The sequence below is a fragment of the Exophiala mesophila genome (genome assembly GCF_000836275.1).
Source record: "Exophiala mesophila strain CBS 40295 unplaced genomic scaffold supercont1.7, whole genome shotgun sequence".
Taxonomy (NCBI): domain Eukaryota; kingdom Fungi; phylum Ascomycota; class Eurotiomycetes; order Chaetothyriales; family Herpotrichiellaceae; genus Exophiala; species Exophiala mesophila.
Window position 1 is genome coordinate 193,246 of NW_015622510.1, and position 15,133 is coordinate 208,378.

General features: G+C 49.5%; 2 protein-coding genes across 2 annotated transcripts; both read right to left on the minus strand.

Annotated features, from left to right (window-relative positions):
- Positions 1–2,373: 2,373 nt before the first annotated feature.
- On the minus strand, positions 2,374–6,701 carry PV10_09023 (uncharacterized protein; the record flags this gene model as incomplete). Its single annotated transcript, XM_016374126.1, has 4 exons — positions 2,374–3,372; positions 3,426–3,677; positions 3,728–4,492; positions 6,189–6,701. The coding sequence occupies 4 exons, from the start codon at positions 6,699–6,701 to the stop codon at positions 2,374–2,376; spliced, it is 2,529 nt and encodes an 842-aa protein (XP_016219670.1).
- A 3-nt stretch (positions 6,702–6,704) lies between these two features.
- Positions 6,705–9,453, minus strand: PV10_09024 (uncharacterized protein). The gene has a single exon (XM_016374127.1). It carries the CDS (start codon positions 9,177–9,179, stop codon positions 7,161–7,163), a length of 2,019 nt encoding a protein of 672 aa, XP_016219671.1. The 5' UTR covers positions 9,180–9,453; the 3' UTR covers positions 6,705–7,160.
- Positions 9,454–15,133: the final 5,680 nt, after the last annotated feature.

Below are 15,133 nucleotides of genomic sequence, written 5' to 3' on the forward strand. Positions count from 1 at the left end.
CTCCCAGTAAAGCGAGTCTTCAGACAAGGCGGAAGCTTCCCCGCGTGCCCCGCTAGTCGCCTAGAGAATCCCAAGGAGGCGAGGACAGGATTTCTCGAACGTAACCAGTCAGCCATACGCAGACGTGGTCTTCTCCTCCAGATAATACCGAACTGGTCATCATATCACCACACACTTTCCCATGGCGGCGGAACATGCAACGCCGATGCTCCGAAGGCCCTCATGGGCAAGAACTCCTGACATCAAGACCCGTTCTCCGATGCTATAAATATACGCTTCTTCGTGACAATTATGTGGAAGACCACACAATATTTGGCATTTCAGGGCCGTGCCTTTTGTACCACTTTCGCTTCGGAATTTCTTGATTAGAGCTGCCAGTGTTGTCTAAAGAAATCCTGAAATTGCAGTATCCGCTGCTTCTAATCTTTCTTTACAATGGTGGTCCGGTATTACGATGTCATCATCATTGGAGCTGGTATGGGCGGCATTTATCAAGTCCATAGGCTAAGCCAGCTTGGTCTCTCTGTCAGGGTGATCGAGCGAGCTGAGGGACCTGGGGGAACGTGGTATTGGAACCGTTACCCAGGAGCCATGAGCGATGTCTATTCTACGCTCTACAGATACTCTTGGGACAAGGAAAGCCTCCAGACGTACCCGTGGACTCACAATTACCTGAACCAGAAAGACATTCTTGAGTATCTCAATCACGTCGTCGACAGCCATGACTTGCGGAAGTACATGCAATTTGGCACAGAGGTTACTTCGATGAAGTGGAACGATGAAGAGTATACCTGGTCCATCCAGACAGATGGTGGTTCCTTCACCTCGCGATTCGTCGTGACTGCACTCGGTGTTCTAAGCGAACCAAACTGGCCGAGAATCAATGGTCTGGAGGATTTTCAAGGAGAGCTATATCACACTGCTCGATGGCCCGAAAGCTACGACTTCAGCAACAAAAAGGTCGGCGTTATCGGTAATGGATCTACGGGAGTTCAACTTATCACGACCATTGCCCCGACCGTGGGCTCCCTAATATCATTTCAACGACATCCCCAATACAGCATACCTGCCAGGCGCAAGGCTGTGTCAAAAGAAGAGCGAGATGAGATCAACAGAAACTACGAAGATATCTGGGCTCAGGCGAGAAACTCAGTGACAGCAGCAGGGTTTATCGAAGCTAAGACTAAAGCGTTTGAGGTCTCCAAGGAAGAGAGGGATCGCATATATCAGGAGTGTTGGGATAAAGGTAGCGGCATACGGTTTCTAGTGGCATCTTTTTCAGACCTGATCACAGACGTTGCCGCTAATGAAACAGCTTGTGAATTTCTTCGCGCAAAGATCGCCGAGATTGTTCATGACCCGGAGAAGAGGCGAAAATTGACGCCGAAAGATCTTTATTGCCGTCGCCCGCTCTGCGATACTGGCTACTACGACCAGTTTAACAGAGAGAACGTTGATATTGTCGACATCAAGGAGAATCCAATTGTTGCAGTCGAAGCTCGGGGAGTCCGATTGAACGACGGAACGTTTCTGGATCTAGATGTTCTCATTTGCGCCACAGGATTCAATGCTTTTGATGGCGCCTATCGGGAAATCAACATCCAAGGCCGAAACGGAGTCACCCTCGCTGAAGCATGGAAGGACGGTCCACATACTAATATGGCCGTCGCCTCGCATGGTTTCCCAAATCTTTTCATGGTCCTTGGCCCTAAAGCCCCGCTATCAAATGTCCCGCCCATGATAGAGGCCAACGTCGAGTTCATCACCTCAGCTATAAGCAGCATCGAAACCCACCGCAAAAAGGCTCCCGACCCGTCTAAGGTTGCATTCGAATCAACGAAGGAAGGAGACGATGAATGGGGCAAGATCTGTGACGATGTCAATGATCAGTTGGTCTTCAAGTATGCCGATTCATATTACTTTGGGGCTAATGTTCCTGGAAAAGTTCGGTCAACCCTTGTCTTCTTCGGCGGGATGAGAGCGTTCGCCCAGAAACTGCAGGAATCTATTGATAACGGCTATCCCTCTTTCAGGTACATCTAGATTCATATATTTCATATAGCAAACCTTTATGACGATCTCGTGCAGAGGTGCTACCCTTTTAAAGTCACAGTCTTAGAAGTCTACGATCTGGTGATTAATGACCAAATAAGACGCTGTTCCGAAACGGAGGAGGTGATAACAAGCCTCCTACGAGCTCTGGTATGCGGAAAAACATAAATAAAGATACGACTACAGCTAAGCTGGATCGATATATCAACAAAAATCCCGAAGGACTGCCACTGGCTTCTGCCTACCATTGGAAGCCTGCCTCATATAATGAGCATGTCAATTCCAAGGAGTATGAGGAATGGTTTTGTCCAATTCGCCAGTCTAGAATAAGGTATGAATATTCGGAAGATGGCTTGAAGGTAGATGGAAATTATCCGGTTGCAAGTTTTGCTGCTCCAGCGATGCTGAGGTCATCTGGCTGAATCGCGTAGGGTCGATGGCTTGGAAGAGGTCTGACAGCTCCGAGCTTAACAAATTACCATCCACTGCATAATCGCCTGCAAAGTAATTTGGCGTTGTAGAAGGCAGGATGCCTCCAAAAGTATGCATATCAAGTTGCGGTTGTGCTTGAAGGGCTTGTGCATCGGACTGCTCAGGGCATGAGCTTTGTGGAGTGGATGAAGTATCGTCTGACCTGTGGAGAGACGAGTTCGGTTCTTGTCTTGGATGATCCAGTTGTGCTTCCATATACGGGAGAACCCCGAAGTCAGGACCCATCACTTTGAGATGCTTGATCATTTTCAATAGTTTCCTAGCGACGACTGATTTGGCCTTGGAACCACCAATTAGCTCAAGAGCCATATGAAACTCGGGTCGACAGTACTCGTGGAACTCTGACTTGGCGTGATAAGCCGCAAGGAGTATTACCGTCAACGCCGAGTACAAGAAGTAGTTGAAGCAGACTGCATGAGACTCATAGATCTCTGAAGTATTTCGCAGTCTATCAAGCATTGTCACAGTCTTTTTGGCTAGGTCAACAGCAGTCTTGGCTCCGCGAGGATCTGCTGCAATGGAGCTTGACATGAACAAGGTTCTCCTGTGAATCAGCATGAGCAGTTGATTCTTACGGAGGCGATTCACGACCCGGAGCCTATTGCGGGCAGCTGAAAGACCTTTGAGAACCAGATCCTGGCCATCATCAATTTGAAGCTCCGGAATGAGCGATCTGTACCACTGTTGTACTTGATAAGTGAGATAAGCAGTCTCTTCCCGTGTTGTGGCATGATGTGGATGCTCCGTTCCAGGCAAAGATCTTAATATCTTAAACCCTAGCCTGGAATGGGCTATCATGCTCGAGAAGAGATAAGGGGGTGTGTCATCCTTTGGGAAATTGAGTTAGGCGACCTGGTCGAAGAATATACAGACACACGTACCGGTTCTGGCAGGCTAGGGTCAATATCATCCTCTTGGATGCCAAAGGGAAGGCCTGTCCCAAAGCTCCAGCGTCTATCGAGACAATATATACACCAAAAGAGCTTGTTCGCTCGATCTCGTTCCTGTGCACTTTGAAATGTGGTAAATGGGGGATCACGAAGGTGTAGTCCTATTTCTAGGGCGATTCTTGCAGCTAAGCCAATGGTTCGCCATGCAAGGACTTCCTCATCACGATAGAACTGGTAGAGGCTCTTTCTGTCATGTTAGATACGTATATGTCATGGCCGAGGGTAGTTCATACCATGAGAGTCAATATTTCTGCGAAGGTGAGATCTGCAGAGACTCCAGATGGCCGGTGATCAATTTCGGATTCAAGTTCATCCACCAAGGCAGAACTGAGATGCGTTGAGCCGCGGCCTTCAATGACAAGGGCAATGGCCAGAATTATCTCTAAGACGTGAAATGGCCTTTTTAAACATGGTTCGAGATTGAAAGTGCGCCAGGTTGTAGGCTGTCTTTGAATAGCAGCATATTCATAAAAATGGGTCGCGAAAGTGCGGACTTGATCAATGGCGATCAATGGATAGACCAATCCACATTCATCCTGATAGAGGTCAATGAGACGAAGTGCTTCGGCCAGAGAGAAGAAGAGAAGGGGGTGACAGGCAATGGCCAGTTCTTGCCGGGATGATCCTTTCTGCCCAACTGACGCTACTGAATTTCTCAGGGCTGTTGTTTCCTCCGATCTCGACGCGGGAGAATATCGACTAGAGGTAGCCCGTAGAAGACCAGACGCACTGTGACCATTATGTAGGTCCTCCACAGGGGTAACAGGCGAGCTGTCGGTGAGAGTGGTAACGCCGGAAAGGTTTGAAGTCACTACATCTGTTTGCTGATTTGGCGGATGCTCATGTGGTACAGCATTTACTGCATCGGACTGGTATTGGGATGTTGGCTCAGACACGCCATCTCGAGACTGTAGTTCACGGACTTGCTCTTTCAGGATTTCGAGTTGTGTGTGAAGTTCGTTCAAATCCCCCCTTACTTCGTGTGAGAAAGGATCATTCTTGAGGCGGTGCAGTCATGATAGAGCTTACAATTGTGGTCTAGCCCTGTTGGCTTTTTGCTTGGAATACACACATTCAATATCGTATCTCTTGCAGTTGTGGCAGGGTATGTCTCCAGTGCATTTGACCTTGCGGCGCCGGCAATCTTTGCTAACCTCGGACAACATCGGATGAGAAAGTAGTGAGGACGGGGATGGCGCGTTGTTATTACATACCAGGCCTTTGCAGCATACCTTGTATGCCGAGGACGCACAACTCGCACATTGTCTTGCATCAAGATCACCGTCTTCAAATTGTCTGATTCTAAGATACGAGAAACTCTTTCGAGAAGGCAGTTTGAAATTCGCGCTGTAGCTGAGGGCTGCTTAGCTTTGTGAGTCGTGAGATGCCTGAAGTGAAATGAAGGTTGCACATCTACTCGGGTTTCATGCGTCCCCAGTAAGGCCAGTAAGGCGGAGAGTGCGGAATGTCTGGGGTAGTGAGGGGCAAAACGGAACAAACCCCGGGGCCGAGGTGGCCTCGGGCTAAAGATGGACGTGATCGACGTGCTTCAAACAAACCAAGATTTGTTCATTTCTGCAACAGCTAAGTAATGAAGGGATCTGGCTCGGGCAAATTTTGGATTGCAATGTTTTCAAATTCTCCTGTCGGGCGTACGCTATACAATTGTTTTGTTTTGATGGTCAACTTGAGTCTTGAGGCATTCTCAGCCAGGCACCAAGCTGACTTTGAATTGAATTCATTTGGATCGAAAAGGATATTTGAGGCAGAGTTCGTTGTTTTCATAATGTATGAGCACATCCTCTGCTGAAATTGACGAAAGGTTACGATGGAGGTACCAGGGGACCCAGGAGGTACCTCCGTAGAGTGTATTGAACGAGTATATCAGCCTCAGAGATGGAGTTGCTCTCAGTCATGGATCATATCAATCGCTCATTGGTCACCCATGCGGGGCCGCCCAATGCGGTATGCCCAAGCGTTCAAAGAAGTGTTTCGCTTAGAAAAAGCGCCACAGTGTCAGTCTTATGGGTTAGGGTTCGAATAACACGGGCTAAAAATACACAGTCTAACCCCCCAGACTCCCAAGGTCATTGCGACAATCTTCTGAGCAACATAATCGGGATGGTAGGCTGAGCTGGTGTGGCTGCCTAGGAAAGTTTCCCACCCAACGGCCGAGGGGCTTCGCACACACCCCCTTGAATTGCCCTGCCCCTCGCATGGCTAACCCGCCAACGTAGCAATAATCCTTCTTGCTGTCCTTTCTGTGAGTGACATTTCCGCGCCTGTGGCAGTGATGCGCCTTCAAGCATCCAAGGTTCCCAGCACAGTCCAAGAACTTCAATTGACACCTTAGGCACGCAACGCAGCCCTTCGGCCCCTTTTTCAGTGTGACCATGTGCCAAATATTATGCCTCCTGGCCTCTCTTTAAAAGCCTCTGGTGTTTCGTCTTCCAAAGTTGAGACAGCTCATCCGTATCTCTTGTGAATCGTCAACCATCACCACCTCTCAACCCTCTTTCTATTTGTCCAACCCAGGTTGACATTTTCTCGTCCGACGCAAGGAAATATGTCTAAAACGACTCTTCTTACCACCATTCTCGTTGCGCTGAGTCTGAGATCGACATCTGCCCAAGACACAACGTTCGATTGCGCCAGCGCTTCGTTCCCTGGCCAATCTGGTTGTGGAGTACTCACCGCAACCTCAACTTTTGACTGTGCCAGTGCCTCATTTCCTGGCGAGTCTGGCTGTGGAGTGCTCACGGCGACCTCCACCTTTGACTGCGCCAGTGCATCGTTCCCTGGAGAGTCTGGCTGTGGTGTGCTCACCGCGACATCAACACCATTCAACTGCGCTAGCGCATCGTTTCCTGGCGAGTCCGGCTGTGGTGTGCTCACCGCGAGCTCAACGTTTGACTGCGCCAGTGCCTCATTTCCCGGTGAATCCGGCTGTGGGGTCCTTACCGCGACCTCAACACCATTCGATTGCGCAACCGCATCGTTTCCTGGCGAGTCTGGATGTGGTGTCCTAACAGTTACTACAACATCATCATCATCACCCGCGTCAACTTCAACACCTTTTAATTGTGCCAGCGCGTCATTTCCTGGCGAATCCGGTTGCGGCATTCTCTCTACCACGGGAGGCTCAGTTATCACATTGCCGCCGACGATGAGCACATCCGCTGTGCAAACTTCATCGACAAGTGCCATTTCTTCTACTTTCACCGGCGGCGCAGTTACACGACAGGCGCCCGCAGCTTTAGCTGCTGGAATTCTCGCTCTACTTCCGTTCGTCTGAGCTCTGTGTCATCGTAACATATGAAGAGTTGTAGGTGGCACAACGATCAAGAGTCGGAGTTCTCAAAGTCGACGAGGGTCCGAGGCAGATGTTCTTCGGATGGTGAATGGTTGGAATAAGACGGCAGATCTTGGAAACTATGCTTTAATTTTGCCAAGGCTCAGTATGTTCTCGCTGCCTAATTCCTATGATATGACCAGAGGGAACTTAGACTTCTATCAAGGCAATCTCCAACGTACTCCTTCCATTATCTTGCTCTTGATGTACTTCGCACAATGCTTAGACTACCTCTTGTCGAAAGAGCCTTTCCACCATGGAGATAGCCAGGCTTTGTCCATACGGACTGACTGGGAGTGCGTGGGGCGGGGCGTCTATACGTCGCTCCGATAGGCAGCAACTATTCGCTGGTAGAAAGATTGTTTCTCTCCAGTTGCGATGCCTGGAGAGCTAACATCTTCATTTCGGCGACGGGGCACGTCAATAGGCTCTCCATCAAGACCAGTATTCGTCACTGCATTCTGTTGTTGACCTAGATAGAAATCCGGCATGAAGAATGTCGCCACCAGAGGCACCGCAGCCAGGCATAGAGCCGTGATAGCAATATGTCCATTCACATATGCATACGCACGAATGACACCTTGTCTAATCGGGTCGTCGAAAGCATACTGGGTCCGGATAGCGCGAATGCTTCCATACATCTTCGAAAGTGTTGCCTCGGGGACATCCGGGAGTTCTACCCTCATTTGGTCGAGCATCTCATTCGTCCAGATGGCTGACGAAATAGCACTGCCAATCGATGAGCCCAGTGAAGACCATAGCGTCAGAAGTGCGATGATAGTCGCCATGTCTTCGTGTGGCACTGAAGCCTGACTGCCCACTCGGGCCCCGACGACGTTGAAGCCTCCAAGACAGAATATGAGTTGCGATGCGACTAGACGAGCAGTGTCCTGGATCATACTGCCATTTGGGAGGACCAGGAGACCGTAACTCACTAGCCTAATCGCAGCCCCGAACACCATGAGTGATTTGTACCTGTGGGTGCACCGCTGGATAAGTCCCACAATGGGATTGACGATGCAGAGGCCCATTGTCGTGATACCGAGGAAAATGGTCCACTCATAGGTAGACCATTGCTTGATGACGTAGATGTATGAGGAGAAATATGTGTTGCGGGTTGCAGATGCGGTCTGATTGAATGTGTAGATGGTGACGGCAGCGAGAAAGGTGCGGTTCTTGAGGATTCGTTGGGTCATGAGTGGTTTGGGTGCGAGATAGATCTCGAATAAGACGAAACCGAGGAGCAGGACGAACCCGATCACGAGCATGGCGATTACACTTCGGTTCGACCAGCCGCCATCGGCGCTCTGCGCTATGGTGAAGGGGAGCAGTATGAGTGCAAAAGACGTGCCAAGAATGATGAGGCCCACCATATCGATATCGATGAGGCCTTGAAGCAGGAGATTACACCAGTATTTGAAACCTCTGGACTCGATTGACTCGTCCACACCGACCCTCACGCGTTTTGATGCGGCCATGGTGACCATGCCCAGCTTCTCTCCGCGCCGCTGCATTGTGTAAAGCGTGAGAATGGCTGGGACGAGCAAGACTGGAATAATGATGGCAAACATTCCCAAGCCCCATCTCCAATCGTCGACAAAGCCTTCAGCAATGAAGCCACTGACCGGCACGGTGACAACAAAAGGGAGGGACAGCGCGGCACCGAAAAAGCCGCGCCACTGCAGAGGCGTCAAATCTCCTACGATGATGTCGCTCAGCAGGTCGAGCCCGGATCTGCCCACGGATGCGAAGGAGATGCCCACAACATAAGCGGCAAAGGTACTCGAACTGGCCGCGACAACGAAGCCAAGGACATAGAAGACAAGAATCACCACATACGTGGTTGGACGTGAGGTGATATCTGCCAATTTTCCGATGAAGGGTTTGCTTATAGCTCGGATGATCTGACTAGCGGTGCCCACCGCAGCAAGGGAGCTGTGTTGCCCGAAAGTCGAACTGGCCATTGTCGAAAAGATGCCGTATGTAATGCCTTGATCGATGGCATATGCGAACATGGTTAACCCAATGGAGACACCCAATAACCAGAGAAGAATCTTGCCGGATCTGCCAGATTGATGAAGGACCTTATTAAAGGCCTCAACCTTACTGACACCAATCGAGGTTGGTATCGTGCTCGGGTGGATGGGCTTTCCCTCTTCAGCGTCGAATATTGATGGGGGCTGCAGTTTCTCATTCTTGGATTTCTCGATCTTGGTGGACCCTGGCGTGTTGTCTTGAGCTCGGGTGCCAGTTGACGAAAGTGCGCTCCCTTCAAGGTCAGATGTCTGCCCGTTGGGCTGTACTGAATCGCCACCTCCATTCCGTGTTGCCATTTTGCACCACGATTTGAGGTTGTAGTTGCATATACAGCTTAGGCAAAACCCAAGAGAAAATAGAGAAGATCATGAGTAAGTAGTTAAACAGAGGAGCAGCAGTTTTAAAGCGGTGATCGGGGATCGACTCGGTGGAGTGCATACCTGGAAGTGAATCACGGGAGGCAAAATACCCCTTGTCTCACTAGACTATCTTTTTCACCTAACGTAGCATTGATATATGAGTACGGAGTATAGAGTAGGAACGTATCCACATCCTAGGGCGTTGATAATGTGGTATTTACTAAACTACTACTCCGTAGGTACCTACCAGGGTGGGTTGAGCTTTTAGTAGTAGCGCGAGAATGAGAGAAAACGTCCTGAAGTTTGGATGGATCGGCAGGATTAGGGATCTAATCAGATAACGATTTGCTCATCACTTCCTTGGTATTGACTAACCTCTCCACTCATAACTGTCCGTGATCGGATGTTCAGGGTCCCAGGGTACAGAAAAGAACCATATTGTCCAAGTCCTTCCTTTATTGTCGAACCACCTTCACTTGCCGTCGTGGAGTGGAGTGAAGATCGGTCCAACGTCCATGCCATGAAAAAGTTTCTAGCAAGGGATCCCACGCAACCCTCTTTGCCCTGCGTAAGTAGTCTGAAGATCCCATTAACTATTACATTACTTACATCACATAACCAGTAGTGTTCAACTAACACGCCTCCTAGAAATTCCAATATAGCTCCACATGATTATAGTGTTGCGAATATACGGATACAGGATATCTGGCACATGTGTTTTTCGTCATAATTCCATGCAACTTAATTACCTTAGTTATAGAATCAAAAGCTTGCCATTGTCACAAGCTACGGTACTAGTACGAGAACCCGCTGTGGAGCCAAGGAAGGAACCCCTCCTTTTTTGGCTCCCTCTCCTGCAAGGATCTCACTCCACACCATCTCTCTCCCTAGCTTAGTCTTTACAACATCCTCCGTAGCTTATACGATTCGATACACACTGTCTTTTGTCCTTATTTCGAGTGTCTCGACCCACAGGGGCTACATCGCACGAGGAGCCGCCGTAGGGTGCCAGTAGTACTTCACCGTGGCGGCGGTTACGATATGACTTCTAGGTCATTGTAAACTCTAGGTTGGAGTCTATTCGTGAACTCTCGCGGAGTACCTTATCATTTGGAGAGATATTTTGAAGGCCACCAGACTTGGCTGCAGCTATAGCGGCTTGGTACTACTAGACGTGTGGGAAGATTCTTGTCCAATAACTTGCTAGCTTATTTTTTTGAATGGCCGAGTCGACTCACTCGTGATTCCTAGATACGATCATCTGACTACCTACTCCATGTTAACGTCCTTAAAACCACAAGAGGGCTCTTACCACGTGTCTCGCGAGTATTATTCTTAAGGCTTCCCGCCGATGAACCTATAATGGTCTTTCTAGTCGCGGTGCTACTGGTAAACGTAATCTTATCGACTCCCGTGTAGCCATCCAACCATAGCCGTTGATAATATTAATCACGCCAGGGGGGAAACCAGGAGTCTAAGATCGGCTTTCAGCAATTCGTTGGACCCTGGAGCCAGGATAAAAGAAAAAGTTCATTGTAGTCTTGTTGCATCTTCTCGAATGAACACGCAAAGCGCTGCGTACAACCGTCATGGTGGCCTTGACCTGGCCCAAACACTTGCCTGTGGTCTGGACGAATTGCTAGATTCTCACAGCTCACCAAGATACCCCTGATATCTCCAGCCTCGGCTGTCTCGGCGAGATCGGCCACTTTTGTTGACCGAATGATACGACACTCTTGCTACATAGCGTCTAAGATCCACTTTCTAACCACGAAGCTTATCGATGGAATCTTTGAAGATAGAATTGGTCCTGTTGGAGGTGGTCAGCCTTTATCGAGAGGCGTCCAGACTGATCAGGTACGGGTTCTTAGGAAGAAGTTCCATAGCATCACGCCATGTACGGCTACTCCCTCGTCCATTCAATAGAGATTGATTCTATTTAAGCATCCAGCTCTCCTTCAGCGACCCATCAAGCCTCCCAGCTTCTGATTTGCCTCAAATACGCATATTCTTGCTTCTATAGTCTATTGCTTGACATAACATGGCGACCACTCAGAGCGTCCCTCATCTTCAAGATGAAAAGAGGGAGCTGCAGCAGGATAAGTCTGCTGCAAATGTCCCGGATCTCTAAGAAGCTGATCATGATCATTATGCGAAAGACGGCCAACCCTCACCCATCAAGGGGGACGACTCTGATGGTCGTGTCGATTGGACACAAAAGCAGACCCTTGCCCCCAGGGCACAGTGCGGATTCTATTTTGGTGGGCGATTCTTCTTTCGCATCTTACCGGCCTTCACTGACGCTTAAGCCAAGATTCCAGATCTCGTTATGCTTCTCTGGCGGTGCAATCTATTACATAGAAGATGACATTGGGGCCGGCGAAAATGCTTCTTAGATCCTAGTCTCGTACGCTCTAGTATTGTCCGCTATCTATCACCTCCACGGAAGCGGCTGCTATGCGCCTAGGTGTCGATGCCACTACCTTAGAAGGCGCTGGTTTGGGCAGTCGATAAGCTTATGCGGAAAGCTTCAAGGACGTCTGGTATAACAGTGTAGGTTTCGGCGTAGGGGTCATCATTGCTTGTTATTTCCTGGGCAGTACAGCAAGATTCAACACCAACGTTATCGCTGCGGTTGTGCAGGGTTGAGCCGAGCAGCTCTGCCTGTGGCTTACTGCCGCCTTCTTCTGAGAAAATGCTAGGATAAACTTGCTTTCAAGAGATGGAAACTTTGGGTGATTGAGAGTGTGGAAAGGATAGGAAGTGTTGGAACAGGTTCAATGAAAAGAGGTACTGTAGGACTTGCAAGAAATAGAGAATCCAAAAATGCTTTTCCGATCTGAGTTGGATTACTCCTCGTCAAGGAAGCGCAAATGATCGCGAATGAAGGGTCGACGGCAAATCAAGTCGCCCTACTCAATACTCTCCCCTCCTCGTGTTGGACCCCTAAACATGAACGCCGAACACTCCTTCTGCCAGGGAAACAGCCAGGTCAGGCTAAGGAAATGGATGGACGATCAATGACCCGCCAGAGTCAGCGTTTCGATATGATTTCGGCGAGTTTCACCCTGGCTACCGAGGCTCCTGGGGGTTGCAGACAGCCTGCAAAGGCCCAGCCAAAGATCTAATATAAGACCTTCGACTCTGCTTGGACCTGGCTGATTGTGTCTTCACAGCTTCAGCATAACTACGTCAGCCTCTCCACAGACTTCCATTTTTCTCCATCCACATTCAGTATATGTGAAGGTCAACTCCGTGTGCAGCCATGAAATATTTTCAGGGTGATGGCTACGTTTCTCTGCCCAACAAGGACATCCTATCTTGGATTTTCGATGATCCCAATTACGATGTTGACAAGCCAGTATGCTGAGTGTCCTAAATTCTTTTGAAGGACTCGATACTGACTTCATACTCGAGATCTACTTTGACGCGGCAGACCCGACTCGGTCTCTCAGTCACCGGCAGGCCCGCACTATGGTCCGTCAAGTAATAGCAGGCCTCCGTGCGATGGGGGTCCAGAGGGGAGATTGTCTCTGTGTGACTTCGTTCAACGACGTGAGTTACAACCCGCACACAATTGTTTGTCGAGGCTGATTCTGGCCGTGTAGATCTACTATACCATCCTAGTCCTGGGCATTGTTGGGGCAGGAGGCATCTTTACGGGCACAAATCCCAGCTATACCCCTCAAGAACTGGTCCACCACATAACAGTCTCTCGAACCAAATATTTTATCGCAGAGCCTGAGCTAATTGGCCCCATCGAGGAGGCGGGGGTGAAAACCAGCCTATCCCGGTCGAATATCCTGGTTTTCGACCCTCTCGGACAGGCCGTGCCCGAAGGTTATAGATCATGGAGATCATTACTAACCCACGGCGAAGAAGATTGGATCCGCTTCGACGATGAGAAGTTGGCCAAAGATACCACTATTACTCGCCTGTTCAGTTCGGGGACCACCGGCTTGCCTAAAGCTGTGGACCATAGTCACACTAATGTGATTGCCCAACACACGTTGGTGTTCGAGAAATATGCAAAACCGTTCGAAGTTGGTCTTCCCACAACTATCCAACGAGATACCCCGCTGACATCAATGTCAGGAACGATACATGCACGCATTGCCCATGTTCCACGCTTCCACTGTACCAATGCTTCATTTCTCAACTTTCCGGGCTGGCAGAAGTACATATATTATGCGACGTTACGACCTTGAAGGGTACCTGGCCAATATTGAGAAGTATCACGTTACCCATCTAATCATTGTCCCGCCAGTAAGTCTACCGTCGTTGGAAAGGAACGACCAAGGCCCTAATCCTAGGACCATAGATTGTCATCCACATCATCATGAGTCCTCTGAGCCAAAAGTATTCTCTAAAGTCGGTCAGGTCGGCGTGGTGTGGATCAGCTCCCCTTGATAAGATCACACAACGCCGCTTCCAGACCCTCCTGGCCCCAAATAGCCCTGTCACCCAGGTATGGGGAATGACCGAACTTAGTGCTATTGCGACCTTGATCAACTATCCCGAGGCCGACGATACAGGGTCGGTGGGACGACTAATACCTAACATGGAAGCGAAACTAGTAGATGACGATGATAATAACATCTCGGCCTATGATACACGCGGAGAGATACTTATACGGGGCCCAACACTTATTACTGGATACTTCGACAATCCTAAAGCTAATAAGGAGTCTTATGACCATGAAGGGTTTTTCCGAACTGGCGATATTGCTTACTGTGATTCTAAGACAAAGTTATGGTATATCGTTGATCGCAAGAAGGTATGCTATTACAGAGAGACCTTAAAAAGTCGTGTTTTATATCTAACAATTTCCCTTTCAAGGAGCTGATCAAGGTGCGAGCGTTTCAAGTCGCTCCGCCCGAGCTAGAAGCTGTTATCATGGACCATCCACATGTTGTTGATGCAGCCGTCATCGGTGTCCAAGAGTCTATCTACGAGTCCGAGTTTCCTCGTGCATACGTTGTGCGACGAGATACCCCTGAGGGTGCTGCTCTCACTGAAGAAGACATCAAAGCCCATGTCGCGGGCCGACTAGCCAAATATAAGCGACTTGAGGCGGGCGTGCGCTTTGTAAACTCGATTCCAAAGAATCCAAGCGGTAAGATCCTGAAGCGAGTTTTCCGAGAACAGGTCAAGAAGGAGCTAGCGGCGAAACAGCCAAAGTTGTGACCTCGTCAAATTGTCAGGTCGCTCACAGGGAGCCAACACCGTGCAGTAGGCGAGCTTCTGTGATCTAAGTAGTCTACGCAGACATATGAGAAAACCTCTGACACTACCTGTCATTGGCAGTGTACATCCTGCCGTGTATTACCTTACGTTTTACCGCTCACTTCGTAGTAATGTAAAGATCAATCGCCCGGCCGGAGTCATCTGTCGGTCGGTCAGTTGGCATTTGTTGCTGATATCTCGAATGGTATATGGTCTGGTTTGAAGCGAGTGACGTGAAACACCGCAGGCGAAGGCTCCAATTTGGTCAACACGTTCTGCGCAACTTGTCGTGGTGAATGTCTGGGCTCATCTACGCCGAGCGCTTTCTCTCTCCGCCATAGGGTGCCCCTAAGATGCGCCCAGGTTGGAACCCTTAGTATCAAGCCCATGACTGACAACATCTGCCAGAGGCCCCTCGTGGCAACAGCATGGACACCTGATGCTCCATGACCCTGCTCTGGCAATCGGTCCACGTAGATGTCGCTTTAAACTTCCGAAGAAGGAGGTTCAGATCACCGACTGCCGTTGCCGAATTGGCCGAACCTCGCCTGTTGGACGACATTTCGGTTGCTCAGTGTGCGAAAGCGAGCTGTCACCACCATGGCGGCAACCTCTATGGAGGCAGAGAAATGTAACGAGGTTCGGTTCTCCTAGCCCTCCTCGTC